The following is a 26164-nucleotide window of genomic DNA, read 5'->3' as shown; positions in this document are numbered from 1 at the left end:
GATTTTCACCAAGCTAATGGCCAATCGTCTCAATGAGCTGCTGCCCAAACTGATAAATTCATATCAACTGGCTTTCTTCCTGGCCGACTAATATCAGATAACGGATGAATTAACCATATGCTCATGACAACTCTTCGGGAAAACAAGTCTTTGGATCCTGAGGTTGCAGTTCTGTTGGATGCTGAGAAAGCCTATGATCGAATACACCCAGAATATCTGCGACTGGTCCTTCAACGATTTGGTTTTCCATCCGTTTCATTGATAGCCTGACTCGATTGTTTTTTTTGAGACGAAAATCAAAATCTCTATAAATGGTTGGCTTGGCTCTCCTATTGTGCAAGCACGTGGGTTGCGTCAAGGTGACCCTCTCTCGCCTTTGCTGTTCAATTTAGCCTATGAGCCTTTATTGCGATATATTCTAGCTGACTCGAGCATCAAAGGCCTATCAACACCGGTCTTAGGCACAGCCGCTCGATATCAACCTAAGCCTCTGAATATGTCTGATCGTCTAGTATCGTCGCCTCCTATCAAATTACTTGCCTATGCTGATGATTTGGAAGTTTTTCTGTCCTCGCCTGCTGAATGGCCTCACCTTTTACGCATTCTTGATTTGTACTCCAAAGCCTCCAAAGCCTCCAATGCGAAGACGAATGTGGCTAAAACTGTCATGGTCTCTCTAAGTGGACTTCCTTTTGCAGAATGGATATCGATTTGTAATTCGTTTGGCATCTCTTGGCATGATCAAACATCCGATACTGCCGCTACTTTGTTAGGCTATCCTCTCTACTCCAGTCCTGCTCAATATGACGTCTTTCTTGAGGACTTGCGCTTGAAAATTCTTCAACACACAGACAATCTAAGGAAAATGCATCTATCAGTACGTGGTATGGCTGTGGCTGTCAATGTACTAATTCTCAGCCGTCTACGGCATATTATGCGAGTCATTCAATTACCCTCTCCTTGGATAGCATCCATCAAACGACTGATGCGAGATTTAGCTATGCCTTTTTGGCATAAACCCAGTTGGGCAGCGATATGCAAACCAAAAAAAAACAAGGTGGTCTCGGTTTAGTTGATCTGGAGGATCAGGCGTTGACACTTCAGATGATCTACATGAAAAGAATTTCTCAAGAGCCTGTTAGAAGTGAATTTCTTACCCCTTGGCTGCTTCGTTTTGTTCAAATCAATACTGGTCATGCCTCAATTTTGCCTATACTGGTAGCTCCTACCTTGTTACATGCAGCCTTCAAGCGTTGTAAACCCATGATGCAGCTACTGAAACTCCTGGAGCGTTTGCCACCTTTGAAGCTATCTAGCTCTTGGCCTGCTCATTGGTTTTTGGACTTACCTTTGTCGATAGTAATACAGGCCAAAATAGGCTCTGCACTACCAGTACCCACGGTCAAAAGGCCCTTCTTGATGTCAGATTTAGTCTGCTACAATGCTACCACCGGTATGCTTGAGGCTCATTAATCCTTCATTAATTACAGGCGTACATCTTTGATATGGATCTTTGATGCCCTTTTCTTGCCCTCTCCGTCTGACACTATCAGCTGCGTCTTGCCTACAGCAGTTCAAGCTAAATGTGCCTTTTTTCCTCCTAGCCCTATGGTGCCCTCTTCGTCACAATACCCAGATATGACCACTTATCTTCCATCGCTTGACCATTGGACGCTGCCTTCCGGCCGTCGACAACTCAAGATAGTTCTTGAATCTACTTCGGGTTCTGTTAGAAGATATTGGAGCGATCAACGCGACCCGGTTGAAATTGGTATCCCTTACCGTACACCACCCGCCCGACGCCTACCACCTTCACGATGGAAGCTCTTTTGGTCATTGGAAATGAATATGAAGGCTTTCACTCCCTGGTGGCGACTTCTGCATGATAGCATTGCCAATGGAGGCAAGATCCATTCTTGGAAAGCAACTACATTTACTTCGTCCGCTTGTAGTATTTGTGGTATGATAGAGGAAAGTAGCTATCATTTTTTTGTCGATTGCCCGGTTAAATGGTCATACTGGCAACAAGTATTGACTTCTGTCCAACTGGATCGTCAATTTGAAAATCCTAGTGATCTATGGCTAGCACTTACTTCGCTGGCGGACGAAGCCAACAAACTGCTGCCCTCAAAGACCTTAGAGATATTAGGAAATGGTTTGACTGTGCTCTGGAGGTACCACTACAAATGCATCTTTGACAAGGAGTTATGGCACCCATCAGCGCCATTCAATCTGTTTTTGACCGAACATCAGTTCTTCAATATGTAGATCAATTTTGATAAATAAAGTAATCACTTAATAAAAAAAAAAAAAAAAAAAAAAAAAAAAAAAAAAAAAACTGAGTTGTCTTCTTCCTCACAATAAACTGATGTGGTCAGTTATCCTCTATGACATTCCCTTTCATCCCACCACAATCCTTAGGTCCACCCGCAATTTTCTCAATTCTTTAATTGACGAGAATCACTTACACAATCGCCTATAGTTAAATCCTTTTCTGTCTCTTTCCCTATGTACCTGTTTAAATTGCGACTACTCCTTGATAGGCTTTCATCCTAGTTTATGTAGTGCAAAATAATAATAATAATAAAAATAATAAAAATGATATTTTGATATAATATTTTATAAAAAGTTTAATATTTTGGTGACAATTTTAGTATTTCTATAACAGTTTGATACCTTTATGAAAATTTCATTAAATGAAGAAAATAAAAAAAAAATAAAAAAAAATAAAAAAAATAAAAAAAATAAAAAAAATAAAAAAAATAAAAAAAATAAAAAAAATAAAAAAAATAAAAAAATAAAAAAAAATAAAAAAAAATAAAAAAATATGATAATTTTTCGACAATATAATTTTTTATAGGTTCATCACGTTTATGAAAATTTTTTTGTTATGCCTTTAATTGCTTTAGCTGTTTTTTTTTGTTGATATATAGTAAGAGAGAAAAAAAAAATTCTACGAAATATTGAAGCATTTCGTTCTAAAGAAATTGTATTTGAAATTACTTACATGTTAAGAAAACCATTTTATAGTAAACAATATTTCAGAATCTTTATATGTAAGCTAGAGAATAGTTTGTTTTCTTGTAGGAGAAAAGAAGTAATAGAAAAAATTATCTGTTTGTGTACCTTTCAGATATAAGGCTGCATTGAAAGTTGTGCAATCAAAGATTAGGCACAATAGCTTACGTTTGTACACCTACTGATTGGCTGGTCTATTCAAGCTAGTTCTCCAAGGTGTTTAAAAGGCGATTTATCGAGATGTACTGCTAGTGTGTCAAGGCTGTCACTCCTTGGTTCTGCTCTGTTTTTGTTGGTAAGCTCCGCGATGACCAGGGTTTATTCTACTTATAGTGGTTTCCTACTAATTAAGCAAATCAACAAACTCTCAAAATAAATATCCACAATGTTTTTTATAATACCAAAACATAATAAATGCACCTTCATAATGTTCTAAACAAGTGCTCACACTTTGATGCACAACATCAATCATGTAGTATATAAAGCTAGAATACACCTCATTGACGACTTTTATGTATAACTCAAGTTCATCGGCTTGTTCTATTAGTGATATGTGTAAGTATTATGATACAAAGTGATTAGAGGTAATTAGAGGATTATTATTTGGCTTCGTATTCAACATCTTCAACAAGCTTTGTGTTATGTCGACCAATAGCATCTTCTTGAATATCAGTAGCATCGTTCTTTCCGTGACAGTAGTAGAAAAGAGGAGCACAGATACCCATAGCAAAAGCAATACCGGTATACATCCATTTCAGTTTAGGATCAATAGCGACAGACACAAGTGCAAAACCAAGAACAGAACCAAAACAGTTCATAAACAAGAACATAGCCATGACCAAGGACTTCATCTTTTCAGGAGCCTTCTTGTAAGCATATTCAAGACCAGTGACTGAAGCAAGAACTTCAGAGATACCAATCAGGACATAAGCAGGAATAGTAAGGCCACCGCTCACATCATTCTTGTTTGCACCGCTAGGACTTTCGTAATAAGGACCCGTATTGTAAATAAGTGTTTGAATACCAGCTGCATAAGCCATAGCAGCGGCTGCAAAGACAAAACCAAGAGTAATACCTATTTAAAACGATGAGACTTTTGTGTGTTTTTTTTATGGTTTAACTTACGCATGATGGGACGAAGAGGAAGACCGATTTTGCGGAAACCAGGGTAAACAAAACGATCCATAATGGGAATAATGATAATAAGAGTCAAAGGATTGATATTTTGCATGATATCGTTGGGCACATCACCGGTCTGCGTAGTAGCTACCATAGAGACCATGTTACTGTTCATTTGGGAATAGCAAAGCCAGTAAATAGGATACCAACAAAATACAGCGCAGGCTCTAAAAGTACGTCTCAATTCGTCTACAAACACATCATCCCATGTTACAGTTTGAGTGAGTTCTGGATTGGTTAGTGCCAACTTAGAAGGTTTGGTGCCTTCAAGACCGTGTTTGAAAGAGAGACGAATGACCTTAAAGACTTCAATAAAAATGGAGCCACGAGGAGGATTCTTGACATAAAACTTTTTACCAGCCAATACAACTAAGGTACAGGGAACAAAAAAAAGAGTAGGTAATAGGAAAGCGGGCCAGAAACCGCAATTCTTTTCGATTACAATAGTTGTAACAGCAGCAAGAGAACCACAGTTAATACCCCAGTAAAACATATTGAAGATCTTTTGATAAGTGGCTTGAGGAGAGACAATCACACGAGTTTCATTTAATGAAGGTGCAACACCAGAAGTAGGAAGGTCACCTTCATCAGCAGTGTATCGAGAAGAAGTTTTAGATTTGATGGTACGAATAAAGGGTTTCTTTACAACATATTGCTCAGCAACAAGAGGGGATACGTTGGACTTGATACCACCAGCAGCAAAGCCAATGATGATAATAGCAACAATGAAACCAGGGAATGTAGCACCTGAATCAATGGCTGCAGGAATTGAGGTCAATGTCAAGACAAGTAAACCAACAAAGTATATGCAAGAAAAAACCAAAATAGTTTTGTATTTGCCCCAGTATTGATCAGCAATAATAGCACCGAGAATAGGTGTCACATAACACCAGAATTGAAAGAAAGTATTTAATGCAGTAGCCGTTTGTTGTCCTCGTCCCATTGCACCAGGCAATTCAGCGGGATCTAAAATTTTCAGTTTATGATTTAAGATTTTACACACTACTTACAGCTTTCAGGAGGTGGGTTTTGGATGTAATCTAACAAGAAAAGTAAGACACATTTGATATTGCTACTTTTATCTTACTTTGAAAAGGACCCGTCAAACCATAAAAAGTGAATCTTTCACAGAATTCAATTAAAATAACCAAGTAAGCAGCTCTAGGAATACGGTCTGCTACTTCACGAAGGTTCTTGTAATCTTCTTCTGTAGGTTCGGTGTATATTTCACCATCATCAGACACTTGTAGTCCACTCTCATAGTCTACAAAATCTGTCTTAATTTCTTTTTCACTCATGGTTGTTACGAAAGAATCAAAGAAAAAAAAAGGAAGCGATGTTTATATGATTTACTATAGGTTCCATTGTCAAACTCATTTGTTTCCATGTGTTCTATTTTTCAGGTTATCCAGAATTCCATGACGGGTGCAGAATTGTGCGTGGAAAGAATTTGATTGACCCTGGGAATATTTGTCTTCCTATATTTGTAAGTTAAACAAATATTTCGCTGTGGTTATTTTTATGGATAAAAGAATGTACGTACGTTATATCCTAAACACGATAAACATAATGAAACTAAAGAGAAAAAAAGTAACACAATCACTGATTTATATAGCCGGCAGTACCTTGGTACTGGGGCAGCACAGAACTAAACCCTGACATTTAAAAAAGGAAAGAATATTCAAATGAAGGCAACCGTTATTGTTTTGATTCTGCACAAGATCACGTTATTAAACAAGTGTCTTTTAGATTATTAGAATCACAAAAGTCTCTATTATCTAATCAAAGAATTAGGATAGTCAATTTGGTAACATTCTTAAATGCTGGAGCCTCTAATAAGATAGTATTTAGCACAATGAAAGAGATAGAGTTATTTCGTTACAGTATCACAGGTTTCTTTATCAAGAAATTTATGATATTGACATGGCACATGAAACAAAAAAAAAAGCATAGTGTTGGTTACACTCAAACTTCCTATAAAATGTTTAGATAGAAGTTTATTTGTAACAAGTAAGAATAAAAAGAACAGCCAGAAGAGTGTACAGAAACAGTAAAGATGATGCAAGCTCATTGGCGACGAGGATGGGTAGTCATGAATTGACTTTTATGCATTATAATTTGAACGACTTTATTTACATATAGATTAAGTGATTTGTTTCAAGGATCTTTTTCTATGCTTGGGTGTACATAAGAAAACACATTGAGTTTCAAGAAGGCCATTCTGGCTCTTACAATATTTATATGATTTGTTTTTGACCATAATGCGATAACGTTCTGCTAGTATACGTTTTGATGAGAAATGCTTGTTTGAAGCTGTGAGTAAATGCTATCTATTTAAAGAATAGACATAGTGTTTGATTTATACCAGCAAGTGTGCCTTGTTGAGTTTTATAGCTCTTCCTACTGAAACATTTTGAGAGTCAGCATACTTTTCAATCCTTGAGAATGAATTTTGAATCACATTGACATTGGCATAATTCCTTTTTTGGTTGTCATGTATTTATTTTGCATAGCAACATACTCCCGAAAGTGAAAACTATGGCAGCATGAATTGCCTTATATTTTCAACCTCAGATCAACCTATGTGCATAAAGAAAACCTGGCTGCTATATACCACCGTAAGAGGAGTTAGGCATTAAAATGGTCTGTGTACAAAAGGGTAATCATGCCTCGAATGATAAAAAGGAGGTGGTGATCAGGTGTTGATTTAAAATGACATTGTGACGTTTATCCTTTTTTTTCCCTCTCACTCTATCTTCTTTATTCAATGACTACAACAATAAACGATACATCACCCAAACAACAATCACGCTTTAAGAGAATAGAACTAGTGATTGTGCCTGGAAGAAGTCTAGGGCCTTTTCGCTTAGGTAGTGTCATCTGTAAGAATGAGTTATTGATTTCTGTTAGGTTCCTCACTATGGGATACAATACAGCTCTTATCAGATAAACCACAGTTCTTTCCTTCTGTTGAATTAAAATATAGTCAAGAGGTATTGATGATATATGCATGTGTGTTTAGCTTATCAGCTGTATAGAGCCCATTGGAATATGACTTCATTATCGCTTTACCTGCCAATGGTCTCAACCTAAGATACGATGGCTCTTTTCAACGATTAAAATCTGTGGAGTGTTATGATCCATCCAAAGTTAAACTTGTTTATCAAAATAGTGATGTTAGGTAAGTTGTATAAAGAGTCTTATGTCATGACTTATATGTGTTTGTCTAGTTCAAGTAGAACTATTCCTACATTCCTATTGATCTACAAGTCTTTTGGTCCAACTTATCCAGGTGAATTTGATGCTCACTTGAGTATTTATACACTTAAATACCCAGGACTTGCATTCACATTTCCTATACCCACACGCCATCAATCCTTGTACACATCTTCAACTGACTTGCCACTTGAATTCCCTGATGGCACAACACCTATTGCATCCAAAGTGATTTTATACAGTAATAGTAATACATGGCAGCAAGCAACTGTGCCTCCTTTATCTAAAGTGATTGCAGAATTCAATGGAAGTAACTCGATTAAATATGGTAAATTAGGTAAACGAGAGGTAGAGCATGTCATTGCCAAAGTAAGTCTATGTTTATGAATGTTGTGGTATTTATTCATTTTCTTTTTATAAAAACAAAGCCTACCAAGGGTATTACATTACGTTTCCCTGCTTATGGCAATATGGATACAGAATTGCAAAGAGAAAACAATAACATCAATAATAACAATAACAACAGCAACAACAACATGAGCAATAACAACATACCTTCCTCTAATCCAATTGTATATCATTCTATCTTTATTGGACTGCATGAGACAACAGCACAGGATATTTTAGCGGATTTAGGTAAACCCTCTAAGATATTTTACAAGGAAGAAGATAAAATGAAGATCCATTCAGTTATGACACACGAATCATCAAACAGTAACAAGCAACAACAACAACAGCAACAACAACAGCAACAACATCCCATTGAATCAAAGATTTCTAATGATATTGTCAATGCAAATGATGATAAAGACAAAGGTTTGTTTTTATTTGTGGTAATCATATGTTAATATTCTACATAGACCCATCTGTGGTTCAGCCAACAGACTATTTCTTTAACTATTTTCACTTGGGCATTGACATTTTAATGGATGGTGCATTACATATCTGTAAGAAAATTGTGCTTCATGGTAACGTGCCTGGTCACTATGATTTCCAAAGGTAAATTGTACGTTACATGCTCTCTATTCATGTCTGTAGATATAAACGATGTCCTTTCTCAATGATCTTTCCAAGGCATAAAAGTAAGTAAATATATAAATTCTGTATAAGCAATAAGGGCTAACATTGATTTGTAGGTAAGAAATCAGATGCCTCCATTCTAGTAGATGTTGAAGACGAGTCTGAGAATACAATTACAGCTGACATGAAGGTAAAAAAAAAAAAAGTAATTAAATCTCATTATGATTAGATCACTACAATGCAAGAACACATTCCTTGGGAATCCAGTCATGATATACAGCAACATAAGCCAGTCATTCTTACCAGAGGATCCAGTGAACAAAATCCTTTTGGATCCACTTATCTGACTGGATATGATGAAGGCGTTGTGATGGAAGTCATGAAGAATGGCCATGTACCTACCATTGTCTTGTTTTAATAAATATCACTCTCATATTCTCTTGTGTTATACTGAATGGCTTTTCCTTAACTCAAGAAACCGTGGTTTTACAATGTCTGCCTTGTGTCTATTCCTCTTTAGAATTCAATGGATAGGGATTGATCAAGGGTATTTATTAGGTTTGTGTGATTGTCTATGGTGTTGTGATCAAGATGAACGCTTTTTTCGATATTCACGTATTTTATTCCATATGTATGGTTCTAGTTTGGCATCGATTTCTTTTGTTAAGTCTAAACTATCCCATATTCTTTTATACGCGGATAACATGTCATTTTCCTGTGTGTCTATGATAACTATAAATATATGCGTGTGTGTTTATATATAGCCATACATACCTAGAGTTTTGTCTATAAGTCCTGTAGATAGTTTTATCATTTTTTCTGGTGGTAATAGTGTTGCTTCTGGCTCTGTTTGTTCAAAAGGTCGTTTACTTGCAAGGTGAGTTTCTTGTTCATAATGTTTTGCAGTCATGTTTGTTAAAAATAGAAGAAAAAATAAAATAAAAATTAGTGCTTGAACCAATAATCAATTAAAGGGATTAATTGGTCTCCTAGTTCTTGAACAGTAGTCTATTTTATCTTGTGAGTCATTGTCTTGATTTTGTTTTGTTTTTTGTTTTTTGTTTTTTGTTTTTTGTTTGTTTACCCTGTCAGAAGGCATAGCATCTTTAATTAAATGCATATGATTTAATAAATCATCATCTGTATACTGCGAAGATGTCAAAACAACAAGACAGATATCATCCAAAATATAGTTCCAAAGTACTAATTTCATTGTATTCAATCCCAGTATAGTAAACAAAGTGTCTTCTTCCTCTTCTTCTTCTTCCTCCTCCTCCTCCTCCTCTTCTTCTTCTTCAGTATCAGATTCTTCTGAATCATGTTGAAAAGGTAAATCATTCACTACAGTAATCAAAGACTGCAATACACCTACAAACATAGGTAATTTTTCTTGCAGGATTGAAATAGGAGTCAAAAATCGAATAATATCAGATTCAAGTGCATTTTCATCATCAAGAGCATGTCTTGAATAAAGACAAAAAGACGGTAAAGGAAACCCAAGATCAGGCTGATTTGTGTGTATTGAGCTGAGTGAGGTAAAAGAAGGAAGAACAGAACAAGATGCTGCTTTTGAATGCCCCATCATGATAAAGAAATAAAAGAGAGAGAGAGAGAGAGAGAGAGAGAGAGAGAGAGAGGAAAAAAACAAAGGTGATATTTTATTTACATGTGCAAAAACGGTCATTGAATTTTATTCAATATCGCTCATTTTTGACATCATTTGTTTGCGGGCATTTCTGATATGAGCAATTTGCCTATCATATAGAATGAACATTGAATACATGCAGTTTCTCTTGTTTACCTTGATTCATCATACTTTCTATCCCTATCATGCTGAGTGGCACACGTTGTTTATATCGAACACTATTGTGGTCTGATCTACCTTCTTGTTCAACTGTTTTAAGATATTGTTGCTTAATGCGGTCTGCTGAAGTGGATGGTTCAGGCACATGAATAGGTGGAATGATGATTTTTTCAGGTGTAGTATAGAACACATAGTCAAATTCAGTCATCAACAAGGCAAACACACCTGAGGGAATCGAAAGTGTAGGTGCAAACACAATACTGAGGTTACGCAGACTCATCTTGTTGCGTTCTGCATGATGCACAATATGAATTAAATGGGCAATTAATGCACGTAAAAGCGAATAGTTGACAGTAGGCAGTCGAGATACCAATCGACCTAATATTTTGATCCGTGAAGGCCTATCTTGATATTCTAACCTTCTTATTAACCACAAGCTACATGATATATATATATACTTACCTAGTACACTAACAAACTCATTCAAAAGTTGCTTTGTCAAGACATTATCAGGTAATTCTCTTAACCAGCATTTGAGTAGACCAGCTACAACATGAAGATCCAGATCTTGCTGTAATAAATCCATATCGCCTTCTTCACCAAACTTTTGCCTTAATTGACTGATCTGGAGTGAACTACCGCTCATACGATAGATGCCTTCTTCATAAATAGCATGACGTGCTTCCAAATATTCGATACATCGATACGCAATAGCAGGTAGGTCAAACTTGTCTGTATAAACTGCTTCTTCCAGAGATACACCAAATACAGGAAACAAGGTACTACTGGCACTGCCGGAGAATGAACTATCGTTATTGACTGTTGTTTCTGAAGTCTGTTTTTTACGAGACCAGAATGACTTGCGATGATCATTCACATCAACACTATCTGGTTTCTTGTCTACAAAAGCTGCTTTTTTATCTTCTTTCGGTTTCACGGACTTGAGCAGCATTTTGACCCATTTGTCTCTTTCTTTATCTGATGCTGCACAAAGAATGGTATTGTGGTCCTTATTTAAAATGACAAAAGCATGTCGGAAAGACTCTTTGACATTTGACCCGCTGGATTGTTTCCCAATCTGAGTTTCAGGAACGAGGCTAATGTACCTAACAAATAACTGCCCATCGTGTCGCTTGTATTGTATTATTAATCTAAAATTGAGTCTGTATATCCCACTTACATCAAAACAAAACAGTCGAGTATCTGTCAAGATAAAGAAATACCGTGTCCATCCAAATTTAGTGCGTTTGGTTAAATGGCCTTGATGCAAATGTGGCTTTTCTAATAAGAATAAAAACAACGCTTGGTCGTCTGTGAATTGGAGAATTTGCTCAAAATACTCTTCAATTGCTAATTTACGCTTCCTGTTATCAACTGACTTGTTAAAGAACAAAAAAGACTTATCATAAAATAGTAGAGTATTGTTTGTTGTTGAAAGTGCTTTAAGCTTTGAATCATTAATGAGTAAAATAAATAAAAAAACAAGAAAGTTTAAATAGTTACAGTTGTATCTAAATCAAGGAATTCAGAATGAAGTTTCTCAATAGACCATAATTCTACCAGGGTTTTCTTGTCCACAATAGAAAGTGTAAAACTGGTTTGTTGAAATAGTTTTACTTTGATAAGAACACTTGTAAAATTGTTGGTTTTTTCTACTGTCTTTTCAGGTTGATTGGTTCGAAAGGGCGAACGAGGTGGTGGTGTAGGTGTTCTATTTTGTAGTTTTTCGAGTAACCCGTCTCTTTCGAGTGTCATGTCATTCAGGGCACCCTGAAGTTGTTGAATAATCAATCGTTGCTTCTCAATCACAGTCCATAATTCTTTATCATCTTGATGGGTATCTTGTATATTGGGTATAAAAGACATGAGTGAGAAAAAAAAATTAAAAAAAAAAAGAAAAGAAAGGATTTTATAAAGTTAATTATTAGGACAAAGAATATCACTATAAATAAATTAGTTGCATGTAACCCTTAACCTTAAAATATTTTACCATAATTTGAGCCATTCTTCTTCACGCGTATTTCTTCCAAGCCAGCTTCTAAGCTCAAGAAAGATCCATACTTTAATCCAGTGCCCATTTCCAATCTGAGTATCCTTCATTTCTAATGCTTTACCACCTTCTTTGATACTATAGTCGCGTAGCACAGGCAAGGCATTTTTAAGTAAATCAAGGTCGGGGTTTAACTGTCTACCGATTCCTTCCAACAACATGATGGACACCACCACATTGATAAAATCTCCTTCCATCTTAACATGATGAGCACGCACCATATTCATTGTTTCATGTAACAAATTTCCAATCTTGACGGCACCTAAATGAAATGTATGCTGTTTCAAATGTTGAATTAGCTTTTGCATACGGAGAGCAAACACGTCAGGTTGGATCACTTTCTCAGGTGTTTTGCAGCGTTCGACCATCAATTCGCCCGTACGATATCCATCAAATTGAGCAATTGCGCCAAACAAATCCAAAAAATTACGTCGGTTGACTGCATTCAGTTCATTCACTAGGCCTAGATCGATAAAAACAAGGCGGGGCGAATAGCCTTCTTTTTTGAGTTGCTCTAGTTCGCGTTGAATGGCTTCTGGGTCGTGCTTCACAGCCAAAATGCGATTAACGGCTGCTTCTCCTTCGTCTTTGAGTTCCCGGCCGAGTAATTTAGACCAAGCTACTTGAAGTGGATGATGAGCAGATGGCTTATAGAATTCAACCATGATATTGCCTGGATGAAGATCTGCATGAATAAAGTTGTAGAAAATCAACATGTGCTTATAAAATAGAATATCAGTCAAATAGTCTGTTGGATTGCATACTTACAAGAAAGGCGTCTAAACCAATATCAGCAATCTTATGGTCATAAACAGGATCAATATCCATTTTTTTGGTAAAAGAAGCTTGATTTAAAAAGATATCTAATGGAATTCCCTTTTCATATTCTTCCAATAACATGTCTTGTGTTGTAAAAGCTGCCAAGGGTTTAGGGATCTTAACTTCCTTTGTATTTTCAAAATAGTCGTTAAATCGCTTTAAATTTCTTGCTTCTCCTCTCAAGTCAAGTTGCTCCTTCATCATTTCTCCAAAAACACGCACTTCATCTGGTAAAGAAAGCCATTCAATTGTGGGTATCAACGTTAAAAATTTAGCTACACATTGCATGATTGTCAAATCACGTTGTACAATCTGTCGTGCGCGAGGATGAAGAATCTTGATAGCTACTGCTGTATGTAATACAACTGGTTGACCTTGATGATCTAATGCTTGAACAGAATCTGAGGTAACTACATTGGATTCAAGCGCTAATTGTTCAGAAGGATGATGCATAAGAATATCAGGTCGTAAGCGTGCCTTGTAGACTTGAGCAATAGCACCTACTCCCAAGGGCTCGGGATTCAGTTCTGAAAACACTTGATCTAGAGGTCTGCCAAAAGCTTCTTCAATTACTTTTTGTGTATAACTGAATGGATGTGGATCGACATTTGAATGTAATTTAGATAAGCGAGAACATAATGCCAGTGGAAATAAATCTGTTCTTGAAGCAATCCATTGTGCCAACTATAAGGGACATCAATATACAATGGCTATATACACACACTTTCTACTTTACCTTGATAAAAGTAGGACCTGCTCTTTCCATTTGAGAAGCAAGGAAATCATACCACCATAAAGTGCCTGTTTTTTCTCCCTCTTCATCCATGTGGCCGAAAAACACAGCGGGAGACGTTAATGCAACCGGCACAAATAGAATTAAGATATGTATCAATCGCCGCAGTGTCAAGACAGGTTCCAACACATGATCGTCTAGCCAATTCAGTATACGTTTAAGGAAGCGCACAATAGCAAAACGTGAACGATGGTTAAGCTCGGCATCTTCAATCTCGGCAGGTGTAGCTGGATTGGCTATGGAGCCAATACGAACTGCTTTTTGGTCTACTGGATGAAAACGAAGTGCAGAGATATTGAGTAAAGTAGTGGTGCTAGATAAGACGGCTGCGGGTCGTGTTGCCTTCACTACTATTCGAGACACGCGCAATGGTGGTGACGGCAGCAGTCTATTAAATGTACGGCAGTGTAGATAGCGTAAAGCAGACCTTTGTAAAGGAAGCCTATACATTAAGATAATTATATGAAGAAGGAGGAGAAAATGGTTACATATCATCACCTCGACATCATTGCATATGCCAATACAAAAACTCCCTGTCACTGCTCTGCATTTAATTTTTTCAAACTCAGATACAAGAATTTGGCAAAACATTGAATGAAATCATATTCCTTGTCTCTATCACTATGCATTTTTTTGTGATTTTATCTAGCTTATATACTTCGATTCGTTTATTTGAGAACGAGAATAGATAATGAGTTGGTTTGGAAGACCTGTTCAATGGCAAAGACGCTCTAATAGTACTCAAAGTAAGATTCTGCACAAGAAAATGTGTCGCTCCTTAGAAATAAGACTAGCTATCATTATATAGTATTGTCTTTGAAAAAAAGCAATCAGACCAATCTAGATCAATCAATAATTGGAAATATATCCTCGGAAATTAGAGCGATTATTATCAAAAAACAAGAAGGCGATTTCAAATTTGGAAGCTTAAGAATGAGCTCTGCGGCTGACAAGCACTCTCTGAACATACTGACAAAAAGCAGAAAGGGAGGTTATTGATACATCGCCATTATTATCAGAAAACAATGAATACAAGACTTGATCAGTCTTTAGACAAGTGAGATGTGCCTGACTCGGAATAGGAAATTCAAAGCAGCAGTCACTCTCTTAAAGTTTTTTCATTGCCTCTTTTTTCGTCTCTTCTTTTTCACTATATTTATTGAAATACGATGGCTGCTGTTCAACGACCCCAAAACATTGCCACCATGATCAATGGTGTTGAGCGCTATAACCCCGAAAATGTTACTGTGCTCGAAGAATACTTGACAAAGCAATGCGAATCAAAAGAATATGATTTGGAAGCTAACTTGGCTCTTTTAAAACTGTAAACTAAAGGATTTTGTACTTTTGTTACGTGTATTGACTATTTTCTATAGCTATCAATTCAACCCTAGTTTAGCAAAGGAACCTGTTATTGTTAAAATCCTTGTGAAGTCCTTGACTGCTATCCCTGCTCCTGACTTCAACCTTTGTCTTTATCTTTTGGCTGAACACGCTGTAAGTCTTACATGTACAATAAAGGGTAGCTGTATTGACCTTTCTTTTCTTGGATAGCATCTTGAATCGATCGAGAAGTTGACTGATTTACAACAACTTTTAGAACAAGCACGTTATGCTAAATTTTGGCAATCTGACTTGAAGCCTTGGACTGCTGTTGTTCCCAACTTTGAATCCGAAATTCGACGTGTGGTTGCTCGTGTGATGGCTATGTCTTATCAAACCATTACTGCTTCTGCTTTGGCAGCCAACTTGGGTTTGACAGGTGATGCATTTGATCAATTCTGTGCTAGTCAACAATGGCAAAAGTCGGGCGACTTGGTTCAAATTCCTATCAACAAGGACAATGAAGCCAAGGCAGTCGTGATTAGAGAGAACATCAAGTTTGAACAATTGACAAAGGTGATTGGTTATTCTAATGAAATGTAAACAACAACAATAACAAAATCCATCACACATCACAGCACGCCTACTTTTTTTTCCATACACCATATATTTTGATTCATCGAGAATGACAGTTACTCTTTTGATATGAAGATGACATGCAGAAAAAAAATAAAATGATCATTGTAGATTAGAACCCTATTTTTTTTTTTGTAGAAAAACATGGATGTTCTTTGTTTAAATTGGATGGCATGAATGTCTTAACATACGAAAATGAAGATAGGCAACAAAGTCCGCATTCTCTAACTAATTTGATTGGATGATATTACAAACTCCAACACAAATTTTGCGTCGTATTAATTCTAAAAATTTTTTTTGGTTGTTGCCCAAATGGCCAAATGGATAAGGCATTGGTCTCCTAAACCAAAGATTGCGGGTTCGACTCCCGCTTTGGGTGCATTTTTCGTTTTGCTTCTTTGATCTTTTATTCAAATCACTCAACGTAAGTCTACCTTAGAACGACAAATTTTGATAAGCGTCTGTCTCTAAAGAAAGACAATTGCACCATGTCAAGTAAATTTAGTATAACATGTATGAGAGAACAAAGGCTATGTAATGTTATGTTTTAAATTTGAGCTTGTTACTGTTACTATTCACTGTTTATTGATAAGGGCAAAAAAAAAACTAAACCTACTGCGTGAAATTTTGGGAGTGTAAAGTATACAAGTCAAGATTAAACTTCTTGGTAAATAAATACTGGTTTTTTATGTCAAGTTATGAATAACCATATAAAGTATCTTGGACTTATAACCAAGGATTTGCTTGTTTGTATGCAATATATATTTGAATGCAAGTCCTCGAGTTGGACGCACAATACTGTACCTGTTAGTATGCGCATAAGCTTACCATTTCTTTTTTAGTTTGTTCAACTTGGTTCCCCTTTATTTTCCCTTTGATAATGCTTATTTTGGCCTTGATCGACAAAAGTTCTATCACACTTTCCTTCTTATCGTCTCCTATCTGTCTATTAAACTATAATTACAGACAACGGCACGTACTTAAATCATACAAGAAAAAACCCACTGAAGGAGTGAAGATCTGTTCTTTTTTTTTCTACGGAGTCACTTTAGGTATTCCAGAATGAACAAAATATTGGAGATGAAATAAAGTAGGATTTTAATGTAAATGGTAAAAATATGTTTTTTTCAGGTTGAAAAGATAGTAAAATACATATAGAAAAAACAAGTTTTTCTTTGGAAAAGCGTATAGATCAAACCACATCATTAATATATGTCTTACAAACCATCAAGAATAAAATGCCTCCTTGAACACTTCTTTTTCCCTTCTTTGAGGAGGACATGGAAAATCATCTAAACCAGCAGCGATTTCAGATGAGCGTTGTGCCTTGGTATGTCTTCTTTGAAGCTGAGGTAGCTTGAAATCTTCTCTGAATTCATTTGCTTCTATTACTACTTGTTGTTGTTGTTGGAACTTTTGTAACAAGTTTTTGTATTGAGTTGTACAAGTGAACTTGGGTACAGATTGGGAAGCCATTAATTTAAACACTTGATCACTTGCTTTTTCAAGCCAATGTGTGAGGGACTTGAGGGTTTGATTAGTAGGATAAGTTGAGATGAGCATAGTTGACCTGTCTTGACCAGGTAAAGACGTATTGACGATAGTTATCATCTCTGTCATGTCTTCAGCCATTTTTTCTCGTAAAGCAGAGTCAATGTTGAGTTCATTATGAGCTTTTGGTTTCAAATAGGTATCCCAAAGAAGATAGGCATCTTCTAAAAGTTGACGTAAGCTCGTGGAAGAAGATGCTGCCTCTGCTATTGCCTTCTGGCGACGACATCGTTTACGAAAATTATCATGGTCAATCCAGAACTCCAAGTTTTCTGCACAGAAACTTTCATCAAGAAAGTCTCTGAACAAAGATCGTAAGTGAGGGTTCGTCAAGATTGATGTGAGTTTGACAGAATTGGTTTGGTGACTCTCATAGGTCTTGCTACTATGAATAGTACTTGTCTCGTCGTTATTTAGCGTGTTAGAAATAGAACTAAATTTATTCCCAAGAGGAGAATTCGAAAGAGCAGAAGGCATTGGAGGTTTGAAATCAAAGTAGCTAGAAGTCGTTCCTGTTTCGGAAGCAGTCGATACTGAACTACTACAGCTACTTGCTGTTGTATACAACGAGAAGAGTGATGACTTTGTTCTAGTGCAACATCTCTCTTTTTCTTCTGTTGCCAAAGAAGAATTGTAGGTTGAGTCTGTGTGATTACTTGAAATAAAAGAGCCAATAGAACTTCGATGATCATAATCCAAGCTCTCTATTTCAAGCTGACAAAGTCGCTGAAATTGTTGTGTATATTGTTTTTGTTGTTGCACATCATTGTACTTTTCTAGTGAAATGTCGATAACAACTTTCATTCCTGCTCTTGTCAGATTGAGCGCAATAGATTTGGAAGATTCAACTTGGTCACAATGTTTGTTTTTCTTGTCGTAGAATGTGATCCAACCCAGTTTCAGAAATTCTGTCATGATACTTTCTGCCTCATCATTTGATGCCACCGTGCAATGTTCCACTAGCCAATTGCAGCATAATAGCGACGTAAATATAGCTCGCATTTGGAATTTATTAGAGGCAGGTTTTAGGTTTTGCAAAAGGTATTCTTGCTGAGGAAAACTTGTTGTTTGACTAAATTGTTGACTACTTCCATACGCACATACAAGAAGATCATTGGGTAGAGTCTTGATATATGGGAAGTAGTCTATGAATGTTAGCTTTCGAGAACTCGTGGATGTTGAATTAATCGAAGCATCGAGAGAGCAATAATCGTCTTCTTCAGTAGGATCAAATGGTGGAGATGGTATGGCTTGTACTGGTACATATTTGCCAGTCTGTTCGTTTTTTCTAAGAGGTAAACTTGCAATCATGATCGCAAAGAGTGAAGATATATATCTCTTTTTACAATTCAATCGGTCGTTTTCTTTAAGTCGTTCAATATGAATAAGAAACATGAGCTGAGCAGACATATCCACATGTCTTGCAAATTTAGCAATGTCTACTTTGGTCTTGACGCAAAACTCTTGAAGTACACATAAGCCTTTTGAACTCAACTTCCAGATGCCTTTGTCACGATATGTACGATTTTGAGGCTCAACTGCATTTAATATCAATCGAGTCCAAAGAAATTGCTGAATTAATGCTTTGGCCATATCTCGGTTCATAGTAAAAGATGTGGTAGGGGCATTCGCAGATATGCGCGACGCAGATTCTGATTCAACTAATTGAAAAGATTGTGCGAATTGCAGTGAACCAAGTTCAGTGATTGCTTCTTCTGAAGTAAATGAGTTGAAGTAGTTACGAAACATATGTCTATGAGAAGAAAATTTGATTCTTGATATTAATGTCGAGAATAAGTCATGAATGTCCTAATAGTTGATTAGCCATCAATTGGGTATCATTAGACTCTGATTACCTCTACACTAGGCCTTCCATCCACCGTAAACTTAAGTATGGATTTATTGGAAGCAGGGTTATAGCCCATTAGTACAATTTGCAAAAATCAAAGAAGTAAAGAAAAGAAAAATGGTTATTTGCATTGACTATTATAAACTGGCATTTATTACTTCAATTGGGCATTTTAAAAAATCGAGTTTCTGTTTATTTGGAACACGGAGACGGGGGGATGGGAAGGAAAGGGGAGGGAAGATCACAATTCTTTTACAAGATGTGCTGTTTATGAAAAGGGGCAATCAGTTTATTTTGAAAATAAAGTGTGTTAACATTTTATGCCAAGTTTAGGTTTGGTTATCGTTCATAAACCTGTACTGTTCTATTAAAACTATTTATTTGGTTATAAACAATCCAATAATTCATTTATGCTATAGAAACAGGCTGTTTAACACGATCCCTTAAAACTTTATTCTTAACCTGTATCCCGTAGGTTTTATACGACATTCATTTACACAAAATCACAAATAAGTATAATTGGAATTTTTGATTGGTTAATTCAACACTTGAAGCTGTCCCTTATATCCTTTTTGTAATAAGGAGAACAATATAACATCAAATAGTTCATGTGCTCTCGCTTCTTTTTTTCTTTCCCTTTTTCTATGTCTTCTTGAGCGGTGTTCATTTAAAATAAAGTTATGGTTTAACTTTCTTAAACATTTCACTATGCTCTTTCACTCAAGCTTAACTCAATTTGACACGAGACAGCAATACCAAATGACTTAACCGAATAAGGTGACGATAGACAAAAATAAACCAACCGCATTGGCAAAAATGCAAGGAGTATATATATAAGTTGCATAATAAGACGATCGATCTATACAATGAACAAGAGAATAACTACAATTATTTATTTATTTAAATTAAGCCTTTTCAAAGGCGGCAACAGCAGCAGCAGCAGTTGAATAAGCAGAGGCAGGGTTAGCACCAGTAACAACACGGCCATCGGTCTTGCTGCAGTCAGCAAAAGGAGAGGAGGGAGCAACATAATGAGCACCAACATTGGCAGCATGTTCTTCAACAGTGAGGACCTTGTCTTGCTTGAGCTTATCGAGAATGCTCATTTGAACTTCACCTTCAGTAGTAAAACCAGTGATGGTTCTACCTTCAATGACAGACTTGCCAGTCTTGGTATCCTTAACGAAAGGTAAAATAGCAGGACCGTGACAGACAGCAGACACAATACCGCCACGGCTGTAGATATCTTCAGCAATAGCAATGAGTCCCTTAGCATGAGGATAATCGTATAAAGTGGCATGTCCAGCAGAACCAAAAAAGATACCATATTGCTTGGGATCCAAGTCAGAAGCCTTGTGAAGCTTCTTGTTCAAAAGAATACTGAAGGGATGGCTATCGTCATTGTAGATTTTCTTATCATCTTCAGACAAGAATTGGTCGGTAACAGAGTGTTCATCGACACCATAAGTGCCAGTTTCAGTAGCAATATCAACTTCGAAACCGGCCTTTACAAAAGTAAGATAAGGGTGGAGTGCTTCAGTATAGAACAAGCCGGTCTTTTTACCATCAGGATAGAAAGGTTCATTGTAGCTTGTGACAGCAAGGAGAACTTTACGAGGAAGAGACATGTTTTTAATTAAAAGATAATAATGGGCAATCTTTACGCGAATCCTTGTATTTATATACTTTTTTGGTTTTCCCATAAAACTATATTTGCTATGACGCTCTGCGTCAAACAATGGGTCTGAGTTAAAGCGAGAAATTTCTTCCATTTTGGTAAGGTAGTTACGTATTCTCTTCTGAAATGAAATGTGCATATTTGATTTGTCATCTTGTTCTTTTGATCCCTTTGCGGCTACAACATGAAGAAATTTTCGCGTCATATTAAATTAACTAGTAGGAAAGAAAGACGTGTTTTTCTTTCTAGATCAATTGCTTGTAATCTGTTGCTTCAAGATCTAAATAGGTTCATAATACGACGCCCAACATGGGTTTGATTAAATAACAACTGAAATATCATTGAAATGTATTCAAAAAATTTTAAGGGGACTGTCTCTGACAGCGATCAACACGCTCATCATTGATAGACAAAACAAAATATGTAGGTCTTTTATGAAAAGATTGAATGCTGTGTGTAACATTGTTACTATAATCAGAGATTAAGAAAAATGTTGCATTTCTTCAAAATGATTACTAGATATGCATTTTTATTACAAACATATATAAATATATATATTTTAAGGTAAAATAATTATCGTTTGGAGGATTGGTCAAGTAAAAAATTGCTTGCTTTCTCCAAGTCTTGATCATAACGATTGAGTGCGTCTTTTGCTTCACTTTCAGCAAATCCCATCTTGACAAGCTCTTCAATCTTATCACCTACAATGCCAATGTTGTTGACTGCAGGCTTTTGTGACTGTTGCTTTCCAAAATCATCACCAAAGCTTGCAAATGCATCATCGAATCCTGCATTATCTGTTGTAGGGACAGAGGAAGAAGAAGCTGGACCAGCAGCAGAGGGAGCAGTATTTGTATTTGTGCCAAAGATAGAGTCCCATTCATCATCATTTGCGGTAGTATTGGTTGGTTTATTTTTTTCGTTGGGAAAGTCAAATTCACCAAAACTAACAGCCCAATTATTGTTAGTTACAGGTGTTGCGGTCGTTGTTTGAGGAGAGACAGCTCGTCCAGTTTGTGGTGGCTTTGTATCAAACGAAATAAATGCATCATCAAAATCAGCAAAGTCATCGTCTTTGGTCACTACCTTGGCTGCATGCAAATCGCCCGAAAATGCAGCTTCAAAGTCGTCTTCTTCATTTTTTTCTTGGATCTGAGTAGCTGGCTTGAATGAGTCTGTGGTATTAGTTGAGGCAGGTGGGGGAGGTGGGGGAGCACGAGCTTTTTTGATACTGCCTGAAGAAGTCAAAGAAGGAGAAGTAACCGATGCAATGGAACTCACTTCAGATGTTTGGCGATGGTGTCTACTTTGTGGAGGGGGTGGAGGAGGAGCACGACTTGTCTTTGTGGGTGTGGTGGCAGAAGGAATTGCCCAATTGACAGAGTCAAATGCGTTGACAGGTGTAGTTGTCGAGGAAGTACTTCCCATAGTGCCAAAGATAGCATCAAAATCATCTTGGCCTGCATTACTTGAAGCAGTAGCAGGTGCTGGTGAAGCAAAAGCGGCATCAAATGTACTAGATGCTGTATCAAATTCTGCAAAAGGTGAATTGGATTTAGGAACAGGTGACTCAGCAAAGAGATTTGTGAGAGCAGGTGTAGACACAACAGAAGACTCAATTTCTGGACTAGCAACTGATTTAGTAGCTTCAATATGAGTATTAGCAGCAGTGTTGGTACTATTAACAGGTAGCTCATTCTCACTCTCACTGCTGTCCTCTTCTTCTCCATTGTTTAAACCGCCAGCGACTTTATAGTCCTCTAAATGGCGCTTGGCTTGAGCACGGTCTTGCTCAGCTGCAGTTACTTGTCTTCTGTTGATATCCAACATCATGTTTTGTTGCTTTGTTTGTGCACGCATATTTTCCAATTCTTGATTAGCTAATCTTGTTTCTTCTTGAATATCATGGACACTACGACGAAGGCTTTCTGTTTCTGCACGTCCATTTTCTAATGTCTGTCTTGCTTGTGCTATTTCGTTTTGAATTGTGTTTAATTGTTGCTGAGCAGCATCATGTTCAGCACGCACTCTGTCCCATTCACCTTCTTCTCTACGGACTGTTTCTTGAAGTTCATTTAGATCTTTCACTGCAGCTTCATGTGCCATGCGTACATTAGTCAATTGTGCTTCTAATTCCTTCTTTTGGTTTGTTAATTGTTCCAATGTGTTTTCAGCAGACACTTTTTGGTTTCCAATATCTTGTGTCTGTAGAGACAAAGAAGAAATCTGATTTTGCATCAAGTTAATTTGGTTTGTTTCATGCGATACTTGATCATTGCCAAAGTCGCCCAACAAATCATTGTTTCCGCTATCATCAATCAAAGAACGGTTGCTTTGAGGAGCAGGTGAAGCAAAAATAGATGGACTAGGTGCAACTGCATTAGAGTTGCTGAAAGGTGATTGTTGTGATTGAGATCTTGAGTTGGCATGAGAAGGAGGAATAAGCGTCTTGGGTAATACCTGAGGCAATGGTTTTCCAGCCAACTTTTGATGAATCAAATGCATAGCTACAGCAAATTCATCGCGAGATAAAGCACCGCGTTGTTGAATATCAGCCAAATCCCAAATGTGTGCTAATTCTGCTTCTGGTAATCGAGAATTCTTGAAGAATTCAACAGCTTCTTTACCCTGAATCACACCTGTTCTGTTGGAATCAATTTTATCAAAATAAGCGTCAAATTGTTGCTTTTCTTGTGCTGTTACATCCCATTGTTGAACTGGTTCATGAATAGGTGCAGAAGGACCAAAGGCAATACTACCAAGCGAATCAATCGTGCGAGCACGTTGAGGTGGTGTCATGACACTTTGATGATGTGCTTTATGGAAGGAAGGTGAACTGATAGTCATGTTGCGCGTAAGGGGTGTACTGCTGCCACCATTGACAGATTGGAATACAGAAGGAGGTAATTTATCTGGCAAACTAGTGAGTGTGCCATCCATTAACTTGGCAATGTAGTGCATGGCAATAATAAATTCAGTCTGATTCAAAGTTCCTGATTGGCGGACATCTGCCAAGTACCTAGCGAAAAAAAAAGCGGTTAAATTAAGAAACACAAGACCTTGCTTTAAATTACCATATTTGACTCAGAATATCCATTGGTAACTTGGACTTCAGAAAGACATTCTTGGCTGTCTCGGCATCAAGAACACCATTGACAGGTTGATGGACTTGGAAAATATTAGCATATTTTTCGCGTTCTGCATCTGTAATGAGCGCATTGGCCAAGGAAGCTGAGTTGTTTGGGACAATAGGACTTGGTGCTACAATGTTTGCTCCATCAAATTGAGGAAGTGGCACAGCTGTAGATAATATGTTGGCAGAAGCTTCTTGCCCGTGTTGAGCACAGGCTATTAACTTGAGTGCAATAGCAAAGGTTTCTGGTGTCAAATAACCCACTTTGTCACGGTCAGCAGCTTCCCAAATCTATGTTTTAATGTTTAGCGCTGTTTTCTATCTTGAATATCCTTAAGCTTACTTCTGATAAGATTTGAGTGGGTACACCAGAAGTTGCAAAGAATTGGACAGCTTCATTTCCTGTAACAATACCTTCTTGCGACTTGCTTGCGTACTGGAATAATTGAGAGTAATATTTAGCTTCTTGTGGTGAAAGTTGTGAATCCCAAAAAGACATGATGAGAAAAAGTAGGAGAGAAAGAAAAGAAATGAAAAGAAAAAGAAACAGTGATAATGAAATTATTGGCTAAAATTAATTTCTTTATTAAGCGCCAACATGTGTTAATTGCTGACGAGCTAAACTATCAGCCAATTGCTCGTCAATTGTCTTATTGCGGGAAGCAAAGTTCTTGCCAGGTTCAGGTCCTTTAGGTTGACGAATAGGATAAATATTGCCTGTGGCAAGGAATTCAGCAGTTGTACTTGTGCTCCTATAAACATGGTTAATCGCTGTATTTAGTTTGCGCATATAAACACTCACATCATGGATTTGCGATACGTGTCCCGCTTCGTTTCATTACTGTTGCTACTAGACATCATATTTAGACGTTCACGGCTTGAACTTGATCTTAAACTGGCTCGAGAACCCTTGTTTTGAAGCTATTATAAATGTAAATAAACAAACATATATATACATTGATACTTACTCTCACGATGGGTGCAGGTGTAGATCCTCTTTTTTGAATAATCACTTGTCTATCTGCACCAAAACCTTCAGAATAATGAGCAAGACCAAGACGATCTGCAATCAAATGAGCATCCCTACGTTCTTTAGCAGAAAGTGTCTTTGGTAGAGCTGTTTCCGTATTGTTTGGATCACCACGGAAAAGTAAAAGATAGCTGTATAATTCCAATACATTGGGATCATTCAAATCCAGGGTATCTATAGTTACCATGAGTATCATTGGTGCCTGAAATCAAAGTACCTTCATCTGGGTTGCTAGGCAACTTGCGCTCCGTTAGCATTGGAGAAGCAGGTTGTGATGATAGGGGTTCTCTCTCCTTCTTTTTCGTATTATCGTTATCGTTCATATTAGGCAACATCTTTTTGTATTCGACACGTAATTTTCTGCCCCCTATTTCAAGACCATTTACAGTATCGACCACAATTTCTGCTTCTTCTGGTGTACGATAATTGGCAAATGCAAGACCACGAAAAACACCATTGTCAAAATGGTAGTTGAAAGCATAAGCAGTGGGTACATCCATAGCGGCCTACACACATATATATATATATGGTGTCAATCTTTTATATTTTTATTCGCTTGTCTTACCAATTTAGCCAAAAGAGCATCCTTTTTTACAGAAAACGGAATGTTTTTAATCACAATAGCTGTAGGAATAATTTGATCTGTGTCCTCAATATAGTTAATGCCTGTAGGAGATACAGGACGAGAAGCAGGACGTGAAGAAGGACGAGATGAAGGACGGGATGAAGGACGAGAGTTAGGCAAGCTGCCAGCAGTAGCTGAGTCCTGTTGTTTGAGTTAATCAGCGCTCTATAATGCTAGTTTCAATAACTTGCCTTGTTTCTACGTACTCTTCGAATAGAAGAAGGTCGGGATCGGGGTAAGTTTTCGGTTGGCTGAGGAGAAGTCATTATCTTTTTTTTGTAGCAAGTAGCTTATTTTAGGTTTTTTAAACAATGAGAAAGAAGGAGAAGGAGAGAGAGTGTGTGTATATGTCTGTCTGCGAGAAGAGGAGGGAGGAAAAAGGAGGAAAAGGTTTAAGGAAATAGAGAGAGTACAAAAAACTTTTTTATGGTAAAATCGGA

At 37.1% G+C, this 26164-nt stretch overlaps 10 protein-coding genes and 1 non-coding gene across 11 annotated transcripts; 3 read left to right on the top strand and 8 right to left on the bottom strand.

The window, feature by feature from the left end:
- Positions 1 to 3401: 3401 nt before the first annotated feature.
- Positions 3402 to 5650, bottom strand: B0P05DRAFT_154515 (POT family-domain-containing protein). The gene is made up of 4 exons (XM_051573092.1): positions 5285 to 5650; positions 5208 to 5237; positions 4144 to 5163; positions 3402 to 4093 (listed from the first exon to the last, which is right to left on the bottom strand). Exons 1-4 carry the CDS (start codon positions 5493 to 5495, stop codon positions 3618 to 3620), a joined length of 1737 nt encoding a protein of 578 aa, XP_051433589.1. The 5' UTR covers positions 5496 to 5650; the 3' UTR covers positions 3402 to 3617.
- Positions 5651 to 6964: 1314 nt separating this feature from the next.
- B0P05DRAFT_588529 (uncharacterized protein) lies at positions 6965 to 8851 on the top strand (the record flags this gene model as incomplete). Its single annotated transcript, XM_051582671.1, has 9 exons — positions 6965 to 7067; positions 7108 to 7190; positions 7236 to 7378; positions 7428 to 7782; positions 7842 to 8229; positions 8274 to 8412; positions 8452 to 8495; positions 8550 to 8623; positions 8663 to 8851. The coding sequence occupies 9 exons, from the start codon at positions 6965 to 6967 to the stop codon at positions 8849 to 8851; spliced, it is 1518 nt and encodes a 505-aa protein (XP_051433588.1).
- Positions 8852 to 9378: 527 nt separating this feature from the next.
- B0P05DRAFT_588528 (uncharacterized protein) lies at positions 9379 to 10018 on the bottom strand (the record flags this gene model as incomplete). The annotated part of the gene is made up of 2 exons (XM_051582670.1): positions 9379 to 9441; positions 9518 to 10018. 2 exons carry the CDS (start codon positions 10016 to 10018, stop codon positions 9379 to 9381), a joined length of 564 nt encoding a protein of 187 aa, XP_051433587.1.
- Positions 10019 to 10034: 16 nt separating this feature from the next.
- B0P05DRAFT_547696 (Rho GTPase activation protein) lies at positions 10035 to 12132 on the bottom strand. The gene is made up of 4 exons (XM_051578923.1): positions 11741 to 12132; positions 11418 to 11684; positions 10235 to 11369; positions 10035 to 10187 (listed from the first exon to the last, which is right to left on the bottom strand). The coding sequence occupies exons 1-4, from the start codon at positions 12101 to 12103 to the stop codon at positions 10150 to 10152; spliced, it is 1803 nt and encodes a 600-aa protein (XP_051433586.1). The 5' UTR covers positions 12104 to 12132; the 3' UTR covers positions 10035 to 10149.
- Positions 12133 to 12154: 22 nt separating this feature from the next.
- On the bottom strand, positions 12155 to 14349 carry B0P05DRAFT_588526 (uncharacterized protein; the record flags this gene model as incomplete). Its single annotated transcript, XM_051582669.1, has 4 exons — positions 12155 to 12179; positions 12228 to 13006; positions 13056 to 13790; positions 13843 to 14349. 4 exons carry the CDS (start codon positions 14347 to 14349, stop codon positions 12155 to 12157), a joined length of 2046 nt encoding a protein of 681 aa, XP_051433585.1.
- Positions 14350 to 15053: 704 nt separating this feature from the next.
- Positions 15054 to 15976, top strand: B0P05DRAFT_547690 (armadillo-type protein). Its single transcript, XM_051578922.1, has 3 exons — positions 15054 to 15223; positions 15276 to 15396; positions 15454 to 15976. The coding sequence occupies exons 1-3, from the start codon at positions 15069 to 15071 to the stop codon at positions 15823 to 15825; spliced, it is 648 nt and encodes a 215-aa protein (XP_051433584.1). The 5' UTR covers positions 15054 to 15068; the 3' UTR covers positions 15826 to 15976.
- A 188-nt stretch (positions 15977 to 16164) lies between these two features.
- B0P05DRAFT_t59 lies at positions 16165 to 16237 on the top strand. The gene has a single exon. It is a non-coding gene; the product is annotated as a tRNA-Arg (tRNA).
- Positions 16238 to 17085: 848 nt separating this feature from the next.
- On the bottom strand, positions 17086 to 19334 carry B0P05DRAFT_512694 (regulator of G protein signaling domain-containing protein; the record flags this gene model as incomplete). The annotated part of the gene is made up of 3 exons (XM_051575645.1): positions 17086 to 17950; positions 18182 to 19218; positions 19266 to 19334. 3 exons carry the CDS (start codon positions 19332 to 19334, stop codon positions 17086 to 17088), a joined length of 1971 nt encoding a protein of 656 aa, XP_051433583.1.
- A 584-nt stretch (positions 19335 to 19918) lies between these two features.
- On the bottom strand, positions 19919 to 20999 carry B0P05DRAFT_547687 (class I glutamine amidotransferase-like protein). Its single transcript, XM_051578921.1, has one exon. The coding sequence runs from the start codon at positions 20959 to 20961 to the stop codon at positions 20164 to 20166; it is 798 nt and encodes a 265-aa protein (XP_051433582.1). The 5' UTR covers positions 20962 to 20999; the 3' UTR covers positions 19919 to 20163.
- A 393-nt stretch (positions 21000 to 21392) lies between these two features.
- Positions 21393 to 24607, bottom strand: B0P05DRAFT_512688 (uncharacterized protein). Its single transcript, XM_051575644.1, has 3 exons — positions 24413 to 24607; positions 24011 to 24360; positions 21393 to 23955 (listed from the first exon to the last, which is right to left on the bottom strand). Exons 1-3 carry the CDS (start codon positions 24566 to 24568, stop codon positions 21510 to 21512), a joined length of 2952 nt encoding a protein of 983 aa, XP_051433581.1. The 5' UTR covers positions 24569 to 24607; the 3' UTR covers positions 21393 to 21509.
- A 4-nt stretch (positions 24608 to 24611) lies between these two features.
- Positions 24612 to 26126, bottom strand: B0P05DRAFT_547682 (uncharacterized protein). Its single transcript, XM_051578920.1, has 6 exons — positions 25916 to 26126; positions 25665 to 25865; positions 25317 to 25605; positions 25038 to 25273; positions 24872 to 24990; positions 24612 to 24821 (listed from the first exon to the last, which is right to left on the bottom strand). The coding sequence occupies exons 1-6, from the start codon at positions 25988 to 25990 to the stop codon at positions 24656 to 24658; spliced, it is 1086 nt and encodes a 361-aa protein (XP_051433580.1). The 5' UTR covers positions 25991 to 26126; the 3' UTR covers positions 24612 to 24655.
- Positions 26127 to 26164: the final 38 nt, after the last annotated feature.

The sequence above is a fragment of the Gilbertella persicaria genome (genome assembly GCF_025201335.1).
Source record: "Gilbertella persicaria strain CBS 190.32 chromosome Unknown B0P05scaffold_27, whole genome shotgun sequence".
Lineage (NCBI taxonomy): Eukaryota > Fungi > Mucoromycota > Mucoromycetes > Mucorales > Choanephoraceae > Gilbertella > Gilbertella persicaria.
The sequence above is the reverse complement of the archived record's forward strand: the minus strand, read 5'-3'. Positions and strand labels throughout refer to the sequence as shown.